General features: G+C 41.4%; 1 protein-coding gene across 3 annotated transcripts in view; it reads left to right on the forward strand.

Moving 5' to 3' along the window:
- Nucleotides 1–6,396, forward strand: part of AGPAT3 (1-acylglycerol-3-phosphate O-acyltransferase 3) — an 88,682-nt gene extending 82,286 nt beyond the window's left edge. For all 3 annotated transcript variants that reach the window (XM_015883787.2, XM_015883777.2, XM_015883783.2), the window contains one exon: nucleotides 266–6,396. In XM_015883787.2, coding sequence (XP_015739273.1) covers nucleotides 266–354 — 89 coding nt within the window. In that variant the 3' untranslated portion in view covers nucleotides 355–6,396. The remainder of the gene's footprint in view (nucleotides 1–265) is intronic.
- The last annotated feature ends 10,623 nt before the right edge of the window (nucleotides 6,397–17,019 follow it).

The following is a 17,019-nucleotide window of genomic DNA, read 5'->3' on the forward strand; positions in this document are numbered from 1 at the left end:
CTCCATGCTTGAAGGAGAAAATAGTCAGACTGCACATATTGTTTATCATTTTGGAGGAAAAAAAGGAAAACTCAGACAAAAACAGGTGGTCTACATGCAACTTCATACAGTGCACAGTTGAAAAGCAGCGTTTTGTAGTATCTACTGACTTTAGGCTTGGAATAACTCATGTTTGTATGTTTGTTCTGCTTCTGTTCTTAATGTAATCTCCAGAATCCTTGAGCTGGCTTTAATATACATCCCATTTCTCTGTTATGTTTTAAAGCTTCCTTTGGAGTTCGTAGACTGATAGGAGTAACTGAAATAGAAAAAGGCTCCAGCTATGGCAACCAAGAATTCAAGAAAAAGGAATAACTGACAGCTGCAGTTGGGCACGTATAACCAGACTATGGTATCCGATTAACTTCAGTTAAAAAAAAAAACAACAAAAAACACCACAAAAACAATAAACATTTAGAAACTATCTTTTTCTTAATAACTGATGACTAATATTAATGAATAAAACTTGAGCCAAGAATGAAGAATCTGGAGGAATCACCTGAAGAGAATGCATCGACTTTCTGCCTGTTTAAGGATTACTGTAGTCAAACTGTGGGAGAAAATCAGGGTGGGGGGAGGAAGAACCTAAATTTTCTTGCTTTGTTTGGGGGTAGGGGGAGAAAATGATGTCATTGAATATGGGCTGTGTGCATCTTCAGATGACTGAATACACTGGTTTCTGTCAAGAGCACTACATTCACTTTTACAAGAGGAGCTGCAGAACGTTTCCTCTTGCTAAAGCCAACAGCATTTGTTGATTTTCAACTTTTTTAATTAACGATCCAGGAAAAAAAACAACCATCCTTGAGTTAATTGACATGTTCACCGGGTTAGTCATTTTGGAAAGGTTGTGTTGTCATGGCTACAGATTAAATCCTATTTGTATGTTACACTGATACTTCTTATTTTTCAGGCAACTTCTTAAAACTTCTGTAATGTTAGAGAATTGGTAGCGGAGTTTGGAAGCGTTGCATTACTGATCAGTACATACCATAGAACAGATCCACTGGTATTTAACTGGTATAGATTTCCCATCATAGCTCCTGCCAACTGCTCAAGGCTGTTTAATCACCAGATATTACTTCAGTCTTGAGTGTGATTTGCCCTGTTTCACAACGTACACACATGTAATTTTGAACTTGCTCGAGTTCGGTTTGTTTTCTGAATTTGGACGATGGGATTTGGAGTTGTGCAAAGAAGGAAACTTGTCCAGTTGTCCTGATGTTTTCTCCCTCTGTTTCTGTTGATGTATGTCATCACTTAAGTCCAGTTCAATCAGTGTCTCTTAGTAAAAAGGGAGATAACAGCAGAAATGAGCACCATAGTTTTCATAGTGCTGTCCTTTACAAGAATTCTCAAAGGAAAAGTCTGTAGCAGTCAGATTGCAAATACTGGCATCTCTTGAACTTCTAATGGGAGTTGATACAGATGAAAGTGAGATCCTACTCATGTGTAGAGCATGCTGCACTTTCTACTTGGTTGTGCTATAGATATTAATGTGAAGAATATTACAAGGTGACTTGTTGCTGTTAAGCATTAGAATGACTATGGGGTCTCTTCAGGGATATTCAATGCCTTTAGTTTTGCTCATTGACCTTTAGATTTTTCCACAGAAAATAGAGATCAGAATCATGGCTGTTCCTGTCTTCTCCCCCTTCCCCTTCCCCCCCTAAATGCACAGTCTAAGATTACTGCAGTTTACTGCTGTCTGCACAACTACAGAACAATTTACAGATAGATGGGAGTTACCTATACGTGTAAATCTGATGGCCAAAATGTGCATTTAGCTACAGTGGGAAATGGGTTGCAGATCCATAGCTGAGGGCAGAAGCTGACCCTTGAGGTCTGTCAGTTTAACCCAGCTGCCACTAGAATATTTATCTCACTTCTGTAAACAGAGGATCTTATCAGAACACTGATAGTTATTTTTCATCTTTGCCCTAGTAACAAAGATAAAAGAGTAATAATTTACCTTCTTTTCATATTTGTTCTGTTGGATTGTAGCCTTTTCTCCTACATGTTTCTCTATTTTCAAAAACTACAAGAGAAATTTTGTAACTTGGAAGAATATTTTACTGTGGGTCATCAATCACTGTTGTCGTGCACTTGATTTTTACGAGTGATTTTTCCAACAAAAGGATTTGAAGGATGACCTGTGTTGTCTGTCTCTGCTTAGACTTATCCTCACTGAATCAATGTACCCGCAGCCTCAGCATTAGTACATTATCTTTCAACTCCAAAAAATCTTCCCTAAGATAAAGGATAAGCAACTGTTGTTAGTGAAATTTGGAATACTCTTTAGGAATTGAGAACAGATCCTAGCCATGACTCTGTTCTCCTTACTGAATGCTTTTGTACTTAAAGATGGTTAGGATTGCAAATGCTGATAAAGATAACACTCTGATTTTTCACTTTTTTAAGCAGAAGACTAAAACCAGCGGGCTTTTCTTTCTTTTCTTTTCCCTTCCCTTTTCTTTTCCCATAAGTAATTCATTAATGGATATTTTGGGTATAATTCTTGTTTCTTAGAGAGGTGTTACAAATGCTGTATACTTGCTTCCTGAAGATGATAGTGAGTGTAAGTAGACTGTACTGGCAAAGCGAGGCTTGCAAAGCAGGCTGATCACTGTTTTATACTTACATTTTAAGCAGTATATTAATGGGGCATGACAAGATTTTCACAAAATAAATCCCTTCTTAATGTTGAGAAGAGGGGTAGTGTTTAAAGGAGAAAGGAATTAATAGCCTTTCTCTTTATGGGATACTCTTCTCCTCTCAGTGCATGCAACTTCCTACTAGGAATCATGGGACTAATGCATGTACATCAAGGGGAGAATAACCCATATTTCTTATTTCCTTTTAACTTATTGGTCATGCTTTCTTTTTGAAAATATGGTACATGCATCATCATTTAATTAATTTGCTCTTCTAAGGAAACATATCAGTAACCATTTGGAAAACTGAAATATACAGCAGTGCACAAAACAGTACAAAACCAACACAAAGCTCTTCATTTTGAATTTTGCCTCTTAAAATAGGGGTTTTTATATACACGCACGCACACATACGCAGTATGTATAAATTAAAATAACTTGAAATAGCTAAAGTTAATGTCACTGACAAAGATTAGCAAGTGGCTTGGGTTGGAAAAGTGAGCATAGATTTTATATCTTACACAATTTTCTTCTGGTTTAATAGAACGTAGCTTGTATATTTGACTACCAAGCCCTCTAAGAGCAATAATAAACAAAATATATCATGTTTTTTTGTCTTTTGCTTTCCAACATGCTGTATAAGTTTAATAAACATAAAGCTATAGGAGCATTTTCTCTCTCCACCTTTCAAAACATTCATTTATTGTTTGATTAGATTAGACACCATGTCTTTCAGTATGGACTTGCAAGCTGACTCATGGAGTTCAGCATTGCCTCTGAAGATGACTGAAATGGGCCATGGCAGCACTGAGCGTTGTAACGAAGAACAACAATATCGCTCTCAAAGCGGGATTTGCAGTTCCAAGATGGCATCATGTTGACCTATGTCTGAGAAGCTGGGGGGAGAGCTCTGAGACTGCTGGCATGGTAACGTCTTTCAGTGAGGAAGGCACAAACAGCTGATGCTGAAGAAGGACCGGTTGTGATATGTTTGGATAACTGGTATCCAGACATCTTGGCTCAACAGGGATTACAGTTCTCTGTTGCTCATTGTGGGCTGAATGTGCTCTTGCAATTGACTTAGTGTTACTGAGCAAAATATTTGTCTCTGGCACGAACAGCACTGGCAACGTTCCTTTGTTCTGCTTTAACATATCTTGAAGGGCTCTATACTTAATTGCTGACCAATGAATATGACACTACCTTGTCCTAATTGCCTAGTATTCACAGAAAAAAAAAGTGAATGTGTCTGCTCACTTCCATGTGATACCTACCACTTGTCACCACCTACTGATGTCTGTATATTCGCTTGTCTGTATTTTCCACAGATGATTCCTTTACAACCTGGCTGGAACTTGGAGAGTTTTCCAGTTTGAACAGTCCTACTGTAATCACCTCGCATAGCTGGGTCTTTGTCTTCCTGCATTTTGTCACTGGTTGATGTGCCCAGTAGGTCTGAAGGTTGTGTTTAAGTCTACTGAAAATGCAACTTTGCTGGTTCTGAGCAAAACATTGTTAGGGACTGTAAATCCTTCCCAGGCCTGCCTCATGTAGGCACTCATTAGCTCTACAGATCTCTACTGGCATTGATGAAACCAGTAAAAGGGAAGCTGGCACAAGCTCTTCAATAATAGTCGGAGCAACCAGCAAATGGGGATCAATGTACAGCTGACAATTGCTAAAGGAAATACTTGTTCTTAGGACTACCCCCAGAATCTGTATTTGCTTTGTGTGCATTTTGATTACAGAAATGTAAGGATGGAAGCTTTTTGAAATGCTGAGTTCACACTGTAGAGAGTGTTTCAGATTGAAGATGGTCAACAGCTCTGTTTTGGAATCCTGGAGAAGTATATTAGGTGACGGTAAGGCCAACATTGGACAGACTTTGCCCTACTGCGTTTCATTGGGATGCCACAGATGCAAGTGAAAAATCCATTTCCAGTTTCTTTGAACATTGGATGCATGGGAATAGTTCATATCGTCTCCTGGATGTCCACACACTTATGTCACTCGGTATGAAGTTTGTTGTGTACAGCAGTCCCAGCTGCACAATCCTGGCTTAAGTCTGTGAAGCGAAGTCCATCCTCTTCATGGTAATGCTGGATTTGAACTTTAACACAGTTTATCACAGCTGCTCATTTCCCTATTTCTGAACATTTTGATCCGTGATGGGCTGCTCCAGAGCTGTCAGTTCTGAATGAGTGTGATGCAGGGATTGGAAGCAGCTAACAGTAGTGCTGAGCTGCAGTACGCACAGCTGAACAGAGGGGCATGCACAGATGCAGCTAAATTCCTGCCCCCAAGAAATAGAAAGGTTGCCAGGAGTTCTGTAAGGCAGAGATAAGCACATATGTGGGCAGCAAATTCTGATCCATAACATGAAAGTGAAACCTCTCTGTGACAACTTACACGGTAACCCTCACTTATTCCCACATGACTGAAGTCAGAACTGGTCTTCGCGAGACCATCTCCTCATTACAGATGGCAACTTTTGTTTTGCCATGCTTCCCCCCATTTATTCTGAAGGCTAGTTTATCTGTTCGTCTCAGATAATCTCTGCACCAAGATACTTGCTGATGTTTTTAACTGCTATGATTTTGAGGGAAAACTCTGGAAGCTTGTTTTACCAGTTCTGCCTCAAATTGCTAGCCACCAGAAAATGACATGGAAATAATTGGAGTCGCCATCCCTGGCAGTGTGCAAGAGTCATCTGGATGAGGAGCTACGAGAGATGGTTTAGTGGTTTGTGGTTGCAATGGTAATGGGAGAATGGTTGGACTACATGATCTTGTAGATCCTTTCCAACCTTGTAATTATATGATTCTGTGATTCTATGATTCTACTTCACACTTTGGGGTTGGGAAGACATTGGGTTGGCATCCATAAGCCTAATGTGTCACGTTTCCTTTTACCCTTGGCCTCTCTGGGTTTTCAGAGAACTACCCAGATTTCTTTAAATGTACCCCCATGGCTAGAAGCTACTCTGCAGTTTTTGACACTCAGAAGAAGGTTCATTTGTTTGTTTTCACTTTTGAGAGTACCTGATTGTAGCTGATTATCTATTTCTTCAATGCTTTACAAACTCCATTAGCAAGAGAAGCATTCTATCTTTTTTAAAGAGGAAACGTATTTTAAAAATAGAAGCTTTAACAGAAACTGGAACGTAATGATAGTTTTCAAATCTAAATTGAAAGTATTCTTTAGTATGGGAGCTGCTAGAACCGATTTTCAGTCTTACACGAGGTTTTGGGTCGTATTTTTGTTCTTAGCCAAGGTATAAAACATATTTAGATTCATCACCATCTAATTTGGGAAGGGCGGCAGAGTGGGCAGCACAAGCTAATGAGGAATGCAAATTCGCCCCAAGGCATCAGATAGACCTTCTTTATTATGTGCATTTGCATCTGTGCACAGAGCCAAGCTGTACCCGTTTGCATTATTTTGCTTCAGCTTTGTCAGAAATATATGCTGTGACAGTGGAATGCTGCTTGCCTGAAAGCCAGCAAGCTGTGTAAATTGGCATGTTATTCTTCTAAAGATCACCAGCAAGTACTCAAGCTTTAAGGAAAATCTCTTAGAGGGAACTAACCCTCCTTAACCTTGATTGATTGTTACAAACTCATAACTGGGAGGGAAGCGTAAGTACTGGACGATCATTATCAACCAAATCTAACGAGTAATAAAACTGTCTACAGGGTCCACATTTACTGTGCATGTGTATATATTTTTGTACATTTCTACAGTTATTTCCTACACTTGATTTTTCTTTTTTTTTTTTTGGTGTTTGGAAGCATCAGAATCTGCTTAAAAAACAACCAACCAACCAACCGACCCTCACTCTGTCACCTGCTGTAGTTTGGAAAAAGAGCTGTGCCCAAAAAAATACACAGACTTACAGTGCTATGCAAATTCCATTTTGTAAGTTGTCTCTGAAATCTTGTTTAAGGGGGTTCATTTTACTGTTTTTACTGAGCTTTCAGGATTAAAAAAACAACCAAACAAGGATTGATGCAAAAGATTCATCTTGTAAAATAAAGTAGCTTTGGCTGTGTGAAAGTGCTGTATAGTAGAATGTCATTCATGCTTTCAGTTCCTCAACACTTTGTTTGCAACTTTGTACATAACATGCTGGCACCCTTTTGTCTTGTTTTCTTTTTTACTGTATACAAGTGAAAAAGGTTGGCTGCCAACACGTGCTTTTCTTCAGTGTTACTGAATAAGTAGCCGATATATAAATTGAAGACCTGTATTCTTTCCCTGTTTACCACACTGATTTTCCTAACTGATTATGCACTAAGGGCTATTTTCCTTCTATTTTGTTTGGGTTTATTTCCATTTCATGCTTTGTTTTGTTTGTTTTAATCTCTGTCCTGCAAACCAATCTGTGTGAGGGCCACGTGTCTGCAGCAATAATCTGGGTGGATTGTTTTGGACAGAGCTGGGACCCTGGGAGTAAGTAACAAGCTTAACACAACTTCCACTGCCTCACTAAGCCTGTCATTAACAACTGTGAAGGGACTGTGCATTACTGCAGCATTCATGTATGTGGTATACTGGAGTTTCACGTAGTTCCTTCCCTTTGCCAGGATGGGAAAGGATGGGACGTGTCTTCCCAAGTAAGCACAAAGCTGTGTGATGTTAGGAGTGAATCCAGCAGGTTAAGCTGGCTGTACAGACGGACACTGTAGATTAAACCAATTTTTCAATTAGGTTAACTTGAAATCCTTCAAGTTTTGATTTTTCACCAGAAGATAAAGACCATCCCCATTCCTCAACTGTACATCACCTCCTACACTTCCACCTGAAGGCAGCTGAAGACCCAGTGGAAGATGACTTAGCTTCCCCCTTATTTCTCTCAGGGAGCTGCCCAGCAGAAGCAGATCTCTGCAGTTTCTACCTCAGACATATTCCTGGCCTGCTTCTGTACCTGCAAGGTGTTAATATTGTCGCCTAAGGCATCAGCTCTTCTTTATGACATTTGTGCCTGTAACAGACCACCACGCGATAATAACCCTTTCCTCTTGTCATCTTTTAGCCGAGCTGCCACCTCTGAGTTCTTGGCTTCTATTGTTAAGTTTTCCCTGATCCCTTGCTCTCTGCAATTACCAGGTTACACTGAGCTGCCTTAAGATGTCAGCTCAGTTGCACCGTGTTTCACTGTATAAAGGCAGACTCCTAAAGCAGAGGATGGGTTCCGATTCTACAAACATGCAAGCAGAAACTTGTTTTTGTTGCTTCACTAGCTTGCACAGAAGTAGCTTTTCATATTTCCTTGCCAATGCTGAATCTCCTCAGATCCATAATTCATTTTTAAAAGCCAGTTATTTTGATGTGGAATCTTGAATGCTCTTTTAGGTCTGTTTTTTTGGTTTTTTTTTTTTTTCTTCCAGCTTAAAAATGAAAAATCTGGGTTGAGGTTTCTCTCAGTGCAGTGTAATGAAGAATTCATTTGACTAAGATGCCGCAATCTTTAATGCATGCAAAAGCTAAGCCATGAAAATCAAAGCTTCAGTTGAGAGCAGAGCTTGGTTCTTCCATGTGTGCTGTCCTATGGTGAACTACAGAAGAGACACGACTCTGCTGATTCTTGTCCTTGGTGGTGCCTGTCTTACCTCATTGCCTCTTAACCTGCTTTTCTGCAAGTCCTTTTTACTCAGCTGCTTGCTTTCTTTTCAGCCAGTGTCAGGAACACAACTGTGTGGACTACAGAAGCAGAAACAAGGAGTGATGGGGTGTGTGGACAAGGGTAGGCCAACACTACTGCGCTTGTTGGGCATATCTCTATAGGACGGCTGCAGAAACAGAAGAAATTATTTGCTACATGGATGACAGTGCAGGAGATGTTAGGTGGCTTCTTTCTGTATTAAGCAGCCCAGTTATATCACAGAGACATGAGATTCCCAGCCACAGTGCAGGACCTGACATCTCTTCTGGAAGGCAGCAATTGCCCAGACAAAAAAAGCAGCATGGAAAAGAGATCTAACAAACAAGCTGAGCAAGCTGTATTGGAATCCTTTTCAGCCAGCAATGTAATGCTACTCAGGTACATGAGACTGTCAGGTACTCTGCTCAGCTGAAGAGCTTATCCCAAGTTGTAGGTCACATGTTAATAATATGGTCTTGATACATAATACGGCACGTAGTTGCACCTTCATGCAAAGCAATAGTGGTAAACCGAGTACATGCAGTATGTCTGTATATCTCTGTTCTCACCACTGTTTGAGAGAAAAACTGATATCTCAGTTGTTAGTTGGCAACAAGGGCAGCTGAATTCCTATTATAAAATAAACTAACTTTAAATGTATTTTCATTCCATCATCTTTAAACAGAGAGGAAATCAGTAATGTCCTGAAGCAGTTCACAGCTGGTGACTGACTGATGGTATGTGCACGTTGCATATAGCTCTGGTTCCAGGTGTCAGAGTATCCACAAGGGTCACCCACATCTCCTCCTGCACCCCCCAGGTTAATATCATGGTTGCCGCAGGAAGGTCAGACACACAGAGGACAGACTGTGAGCTCTGGGACCAGCTGGCCAGAGGGACCATAGAGCTGTCTTTTCTGTAAAGAACCTATTTCTATAAATTAAACCTTCTGGGAAGTTACAGGGCACATCTTGCTGGGTGCCTGTATGGAGAGTGGTCTTCTTGCCCTGGGCTGTCCAACTGACACCATGAAAGTCAAAGGTAGTTCAGATGGCCACAAAGGAGACACATTTTTGGTTTACTGCTACATTCGGTATCCTGCATTGGATCTAGTCCGGGTACCACTTACCCCAGCCTGCCTTTTGCATACAGATACCATCACATGTACAGGTGAGGCTGGAGCAGGAGGCACTTCTGCTCAGCACTGGAAAGGCAAAGCATGTGGTTTCCCAAGGTATTTGCTAGAAAGCAGACCACCAACAGCACACCTCTGCTTTTCACTGTCACCATCTGTGTTGAACATCTCGCATAGATGCAAACCTGTAATGAATCGGATATAAGAGCAGGCTCCCAAAGGACTGACAGCAAAGAACACAGTTCACTCTGAAGACAGGTCGCTTTGCTTTTCCTCACCGTGGCTTGTGATGTGAACTGCCTTTGGTTCTCATCTTGCTGATATAGAGCAACATTTGCATAAGCAGGTTTCAGTTGTGGCCTACTTGTCTTGTGACATCTTTTATTTACTCATCCAATGAAGTTACAAACACCCATGTGTGAGGGCCTGCTCCATTTTTATAAGAATAGGCAGTAGGAGAGGGAAACAAGGCAGGATTTAAGAACATACGTAAATCTCCTCCTCGACTTTGGCTGCAATAAAGTACAAGCTCTACTAATGTGTTCAGGAAAATGCTATTTCTTGTATGCTTCCCATCCTGCTTGGATCACTGAGGTGACTGTAGAGTGTGTAATCATCCCATAGGGATCAGCAGCCGGAAAACAGCCCCACGCAGCTGGCAGAGCTGTGGTTACCTCACTGCATAGGAAAGAGAGGACCAAGGGATGCAAGCCTGGCAGCTGCCCAGTTTACAGATTGCATAAGTGAGGTCCTCTGGGCTGTGTGTGCTGCAGAGCTCAGCTGACCTTTCAGGAGCTTCCCAGGAGAAAATCTTTTCATTGTGGTGACTCCTCTCTTCACGCAACCTCTTCACGTGTAATGTTTGAGCAAAAAACACACCAAGCCATTTGATGCACACGTGGGTAAGGCTGTAAGGCATTACTTTAACAAACTGAAAAAAAAAAAAAAAATGAAGCACGGGGAAAATGCAACCAATGCTAAAGAGGTGGACTAAATTCTCCTGTTGTCAGGTCCTGTTCCCTGTTTTGCTGCTTTGTTCTTCTGCTATGTCTGGCATGTAATCATGTAACTCCTGTTGTTTACTAAGCTTTATTCCAAATGTCCAATATTGGAAAGGTGTACATTATTTTCCCATTCCTCCTTCTCTTTCTAAAGACACTGAAGATTTTCAGTATGTTCATTGGAATAATAATGGCATGACCTGTTTGTTATGCAGTACAGAAGGTGGGGAAGCGCCGCTGCCTCTGCCAGCTGTTTGGTTCGGAGCCAGACACAATGGCCACAGTAAATGACTTTGCCTAGCAATTCCCATATTTCCAATCTGATGAATTTAATATTAATGGCTCACTAAAGGATGGAAAATACTTTCTCAGACCGCTAAGAGATGCTTACATGAAAGGGCTTTTGAATACTCCAAAGCTGTGAGATGCGGACAAGATAACATTTAAATGCTGGAGAGTATAACCCTGCCATTTGAAGAAAGAAATTTACTCAGACAGGGTAGGCCCATGTCCAACTAGAATAATCACACTACCACCACCATGAGCCCAGCAAGATGGGAAACCTGCAAACTGGTAATTTCCTGAGGCTGTGCACTCTCCTGCTGGCAACTGTACAAGAAGGCAGTTGGCCTATCTAAATTAAGTACGGCGCATAATGGAACATAAATTATTCCTGTTAACTTCAAGGAGATAACATAGTTAGGGAGAACAAATTGCACTGAAGCGATGTATTTTTTCTCTTACTCTCTAAGGGATCTCTCAACGAAGCAACCTCTGGAGCTAATATCTGGTCTGGGAATTTCACAGGCACTAATAGGATTAGGCACATAACTTCCTCCTCATTCTGATGGGAGTCAAGTGCTTAAATCTCTTGGGCTTCTCAGAGATTGATTCAGCTTGGATTCATAAGCTGCACCCACATGTCTGTATGCCCAGATTTGCCCCTTTGGCTGCCCCCCAGACAAGAAAATCCCCATCAAAAGGTTATATAGCCTTTCCAAGGGAAAGCACCTCATGTATCCTGTGATGAAAGAGTACTCACTCCCACTCAGTATTTAAAACAAAACCAAATATCATACCTTCAAATAGTATCCTTGCAAAAATTAAATAATAGGATTGTACTCTATCATTAACGAGAGGAAACCTATTTTCCTTGACCAGCAACTGACTTGTCAGGGGTTTTTAAGCTTTATCTTGCTCAGCATAAAGTTCAGAGTGCCCATCCATCTTGAATGTGTTGTTCAGCATGGCTGAAAAACACTCTGCAACACAGGATGGTAACAGTAGTGAACACTTCTTTGTGGTGCTGTTAGTGGATTCTGGATGTAAACATCAGCCCTTGCAAATATTCACAGCCCTGTTTCTGGGGGGCTGTGGGGTTCAGAGCAAGAATCAAGGACAGACCTTCTTGTCCTTTCTCGACCATCAATGTTACCATTTGTTTTACAGTTATCTTAGTAGCTAGTCATCTTAGATGCTTAATTCATCTTCTTTGCAAAATCACACACACTCTAAAATCAAAAGCAGCAACTGCTGGTTTAAGCCCCAAGGGGTGTTGCTGTCATGGCATTTAAGGCATCAGACCTTTTCTTCAAAAGCAAAGACTAGTGACAATAGAGCATCTTACCATTTGATGATGCTGTAAGGAAAAGTTTCCTCTGTATGGAACTGATGCCTATGAATACCTGTAGCAGAAATGCTAAGGCATGGCCTGACCCAGTGATGGAGCAACTGGTGAGAAGTCAGGGCCAACACAGGGAAGCTCAGGTGTATGCAATGAGTGACCAGAAGGAGTGGAGCCAGGATCCATTCCTTCCCAGACCTCATTTAAAGGTTGGCAGTTGAGGTAAAGGGATCTTGTTGGAGATCCCTGTGTAGCTGAGGCCTCCTGAAGGTAATCAGCTCTTTTCCTTTGTTTCTGAGCTCTCAGCTGTTGTATTTGAACAAATTTTCACTTGCTGTAGCCTAGGACCTTGCTGCTCTGCTGTCATTGCTGCACATTACAAATAACAAATCTGGCTTCTTTATTTCATTCTTCCTATCTAGCAAGGAGTTGCATTAAGTGTAATGGGTTGTGGACAGAGACAGAACGTTCATGTTCTCTCTGAGAAGTTATTACTGTGCTAACAGGGGTCAAGACAGGAGCATGCAGCCATCATGAGGAGACAAAGGAACAAAGCGGGATAGTTCTGCACAACTCTCATTTCAGAAATCGGCAACTTACCTATAAGGCCAGAACAGAATTTAATGTAACGTAGCTAAAACAGAGAAGCTGTGGATGCCCCATCCCTGAAGGTGTTGGTCAGGTTGGATGAGGGCAGCCTAGTCTAGTATTAAATGGGGAGGTTGGTGGCCCTGCCTGTGGCAGGGGGGTTGGAGATTCATGATCCTTGAGGTCCCTTCCAACTCAAGCCGTTCTATGATTTTTGCCACCCAGGGAGGACCTGCGTAAGGTAAATTTCCAAGGGAATCTGATTTCTAATTAATACTGCATTTTAATTTAATAACTAATAGCTTTTGACACGCTAATTATGAAAAGAGCTATCCCTTGATGGATTCAGAGTATTTAAATAATGGTGCAACCAACTCGCTTTGAGGTTCCTTCCTTCCCTCCTTTTTTCTTATCATTTTATTTAACTGTGCTTGGATCTGTGAGCACTTCACTAGGCTGGTGTGATGGGCTGACAGAAATACTTATTACCTAGAAAATCAAATTAGAAATTGTACTGGGTAACTTGTAACATCTTCACCTGTACTCTTTAGAAGCTCATCCTAAGCAGGAGTATAAGCAGAGCACAAACCCAGAACCACTGTTAAATTGGTGCAAAGATGTAATTCCTTGGTAAAGGTTTGTGTTATTAGTGTTTCAGTACCTCTTCTAAAGTGACCATACACCTACTTTAATGACAGTTTTCTAAATGAAAAAGTGTAGCCATACATGTACACTAGAGAAAGGGCTGTCTTTTGTCCTGCTTGTTCAGGCTGGGGAGTTTGGGCATGTGGACCACAGTGTACAGCTGCTAACACAGCTACAGTAACAGTGATTTACCTTGAGTTACAAACTGGTAATCTTTTGGCTGTGACTCATGTGGTTCATGGGATACAGAGAGAGAGGTACATCTGTTTCAATCATTGGACGCCTGTCACTATTGTCCTGAACATACTTAGAGTTTGTTCTTCTTTACTAAGGTGGATAAAAGGACTTAAAACATCTTCAGCATTTGGTCTGTGAACTCAAATGTTGTTCTCTTTGTGCTTGCAAGGTGAAACTCCTCTGACAACTCAGATAAGCTGCTTTATTCTATCTTCTGCTGACTCAATTGAGAGCTATTGAATGCAAATGGCTTGGGAGAGGAAGTAGGTTTGTCATAGAATTCTTCACATTGTAGAAGACCTTAAAGGTCATAGAGTCCAACTACAACCTAACCATACTCCCCTAACTCCAATAAATCATGTCCCTGAGCACCAGATCCAAATGTTTTTTAAACAGATCCAGGGGTGGTGACTCAAACACCTTGATTCCTTGATTCCTGCACACATAGCTTCCTGAATTGGTGACTCAACCACTTCCCTGGGAAGCCTATTCCAGGGCTTAACAACCCTTTCTGTAAAGAAGTTTTTCTTGATATCCAACCTAAACTTACCCTGGTGCAACTTGAGGCCATTTCCCCTCATCCTGTCACCTATGAGAACAACCCTGCTCTCACTGTAAGCACCTTTCAGATATTGGAAGAGAGCAATAAGGTTTCCCCTCAGCTTCCCCATCCCCAGACTAAACAGCCCCAGATCCCTCAGGCTCTCCTCAAAGGGCTGATTCTCCAAGTCCTAAACAAACCTTGTTGCTCTTCTTTGGACCCGCTCTAGCACCTCCATGTCCTTTCTGTACTGAGGTGCCCAAAACTGAACACAGTACTTGAGGTGAGGCCTCACCAAAGCCTAGTACACGGGCAGGATGACTTCCCTAGTCCTGCTCACCACACCATTCTTGCTACAAGCCAAGATGCCATTGGCCTTCTTGACCACCTGGGCACACTGCTGGCTTATATTCAGCTGACTGTCCACCAGTACTCTCAGGTCCCTTTCCACCAGGCAGATTTCCAGTCATACAGAGTGCTAGAGAGAGACATAGCCAGGAAAGATCCACTTTTTTTTCCCCTTTCTTCCCCCCCACCCCCCCCTTTTAAATCCCACAAGGTAATACTAATATTGACAAGTTGCAATGACTACAGCAGGTAAATAGTATGCTACTGATCCTCCTTTCCAAGTTAGGCAGCATTTCCTTTTCCTTGCTCCAGGTGTTCTGCCCCAGCTTGCTGGTCATTCTATAGAACTCTATATGTACACTTTCTCTTTCCTGTTCTCTTGACTTCTTCATAACTTTTCCTGAACCTTCCTGCAAGTTTGTCATCTCACACTTTGGTTCCGTCTCTGGTTTGTCTTGGAGCTCCACAAGGACACATGCAGCTATTGGCTAGTTGTTATTGCATCGCCATGTGTTCGTTGCTCTCTGGTGAAGTACAGACAGTTAGCACAACACATTTTCTGCTGCTGAAACTCAGACATCCAATGAATGAAATGAAAATGCTCTCAAATTAAGCTGGTACAGAAATGAAGTCCTCATGCTGTTTTGTTGCTGGTATATTTCAGTCAACAACTCCTTCCCCATAACGTGAAATAAAAACCTGAAGTTCTGATTGTTGTGTATGGTTACTGTTCTGTGGCTGACGCACCAATGGAAAACAATGAGGTGCTTTTGCAACTGCTTATTTTGAAAAAGAATTCACTTGATGATATTACAACAGATTTTTCCAAGTGCCAACATCTTTTTTTGCTCCTGTGGGTGGCAGTGAATTGGTGAAATTAGTTAATTTGAAACAGAATTTTCTATTGCAAATTTGTTCAACAACCTGCTGACTGCATGTGGAATAGCTTTATCGGTTATGGCCCAGAGATGAAAAAAGTTAAGGATGCTTCCAGTGTTAATTCTTAATTGAATTCTTTATATTGAAAGAAAAAGCATTAATATAGAGTGAGTCCAGCATATTTTTTCCCTCTTGTGGTACAGTAATAGGAAAAAAAAGCTGTTGCTAAGCTAATATCAAATGGATATATCAGCAACTTCTGCTTTCAATAAAATCTCAAAGTCTAGGCAAAGAAACTGAACTATATCAAGTGTAGAAGAATGACATCTATTTTATGGGGCAAATTCATTTTGTCTAATTTTTACAGTAGTAACAGTAGGAATTATATAAAACTACATCTAAATATGATGCCTGTCGACAGGGTTTGTGTCTGTTTGCAAGAGAGATGTTCACAGATGGGCTACAACAGGTGGCACCAGACTAGGTGCTATATTGCCAGTGCTTTGACTGCTGCCCACAAGCTGAAGTGATAGCACAAAACTAGATATTTGCTTTTATGTCTGTCCCTTTGACTAGCTCTTCGAGATCGGGCTTCCTTTAGTATTCATGTAAGACTTCTTTACATATAATAAATAGGTCTTCTAATTCATTCTGCACGATATTTGGGATTAGAAGAGCAAGTGCTCTCACTGGAAATTCTGACCCGATCTTTGGAGAAGAAATTCTTCAAACTTTTTTCATGTGTAGAAGTAGATGCTCAACTTGAAGGAAGCTTTTTATCAGAACACCTTCTTCTTTTCATTCTAAATGTTATTATTGTTCCACATAATGACAAATTTGGACTTGGGGACATTCTGCCTATGAAGTGTTTCTTCTGTAACCAGTTTCAGGCCAGACAGCTTTTGAAATTTGGTGCACACCAGATGGATAAACATCTCTTCCTCCTACTTCATGGAAATTCCAGAACGCTGCAATGCCTACGAGCTTTTAAACAACGGTGATGGGTAAAAGCCAAGGTATCCCTGTTATGAAGTTGTGCCAAGGTGGCCAAGCAGGTGAATGGCATCTTGGCTTGTATCAGGAATGGTGTGGTGAGCAGGACTAGGGTAGCCATCCTGCCCCTGTACTTGGCTTTGGTTAGGCCTCACTTTGAGTACTGTGTTCAGTTTTGGGCACCTCAGCACAGGAAAGACGTGGAGATACTGGAGCAGGTCCAGAGAAGGGCAATGAGGCTTGGAGAATCAACCCTACAAGGAGAGGGTAAGGAATCTGGGGCTGTTTAGTCTGGGGAATTGGAGGCAGAGGGGAGACCTTATCACCCTCTTCCAGTACCTGAAAGGTGCTTACAGTGAGAGCGGGGCAAGTCTTTTCTCACTGGTGACAAGTGACAGGATGAGGGGAAATGGCCTCAAGTTGTGCCAGGGCAAGCATAGGTTGGATATTAGGAAACACCTCTTTACAGAAAGGGTCGTTAAGCACTGGAATAGGCTTCCCAGGGAGGTGGTTGAATTGCCATCCCTGGATGTGTTTAAGAGCCGTTTGGATGTGGTGCTCAGAGATATGATTTAGCAGAGGGTTGTTAGGGTACTATGGTTAGGCTGCGGTTGGACTTGATGATCTTCAAGGTCTTTTCCAACCTGGGTAATTTTATGATTCTATGTATATCCCTGCTATAATCTTACAC

The sequence above is a fragment of the Coturnix japonica genome, chromosome 1 (genome assembly GCF_001577835.2).
Source record: "Coturnix japonica isolate 7356 chromosome 1, Coturnix japonica 2.1, whole genome shotgun sequence".
NCBI classification, from domain to species: domain Eukaryota; kingdom Metazoa; phylum Chordata; class Aves; order Galliformes; family Phasianidae; genus Coturnix; species Coturnix japonica.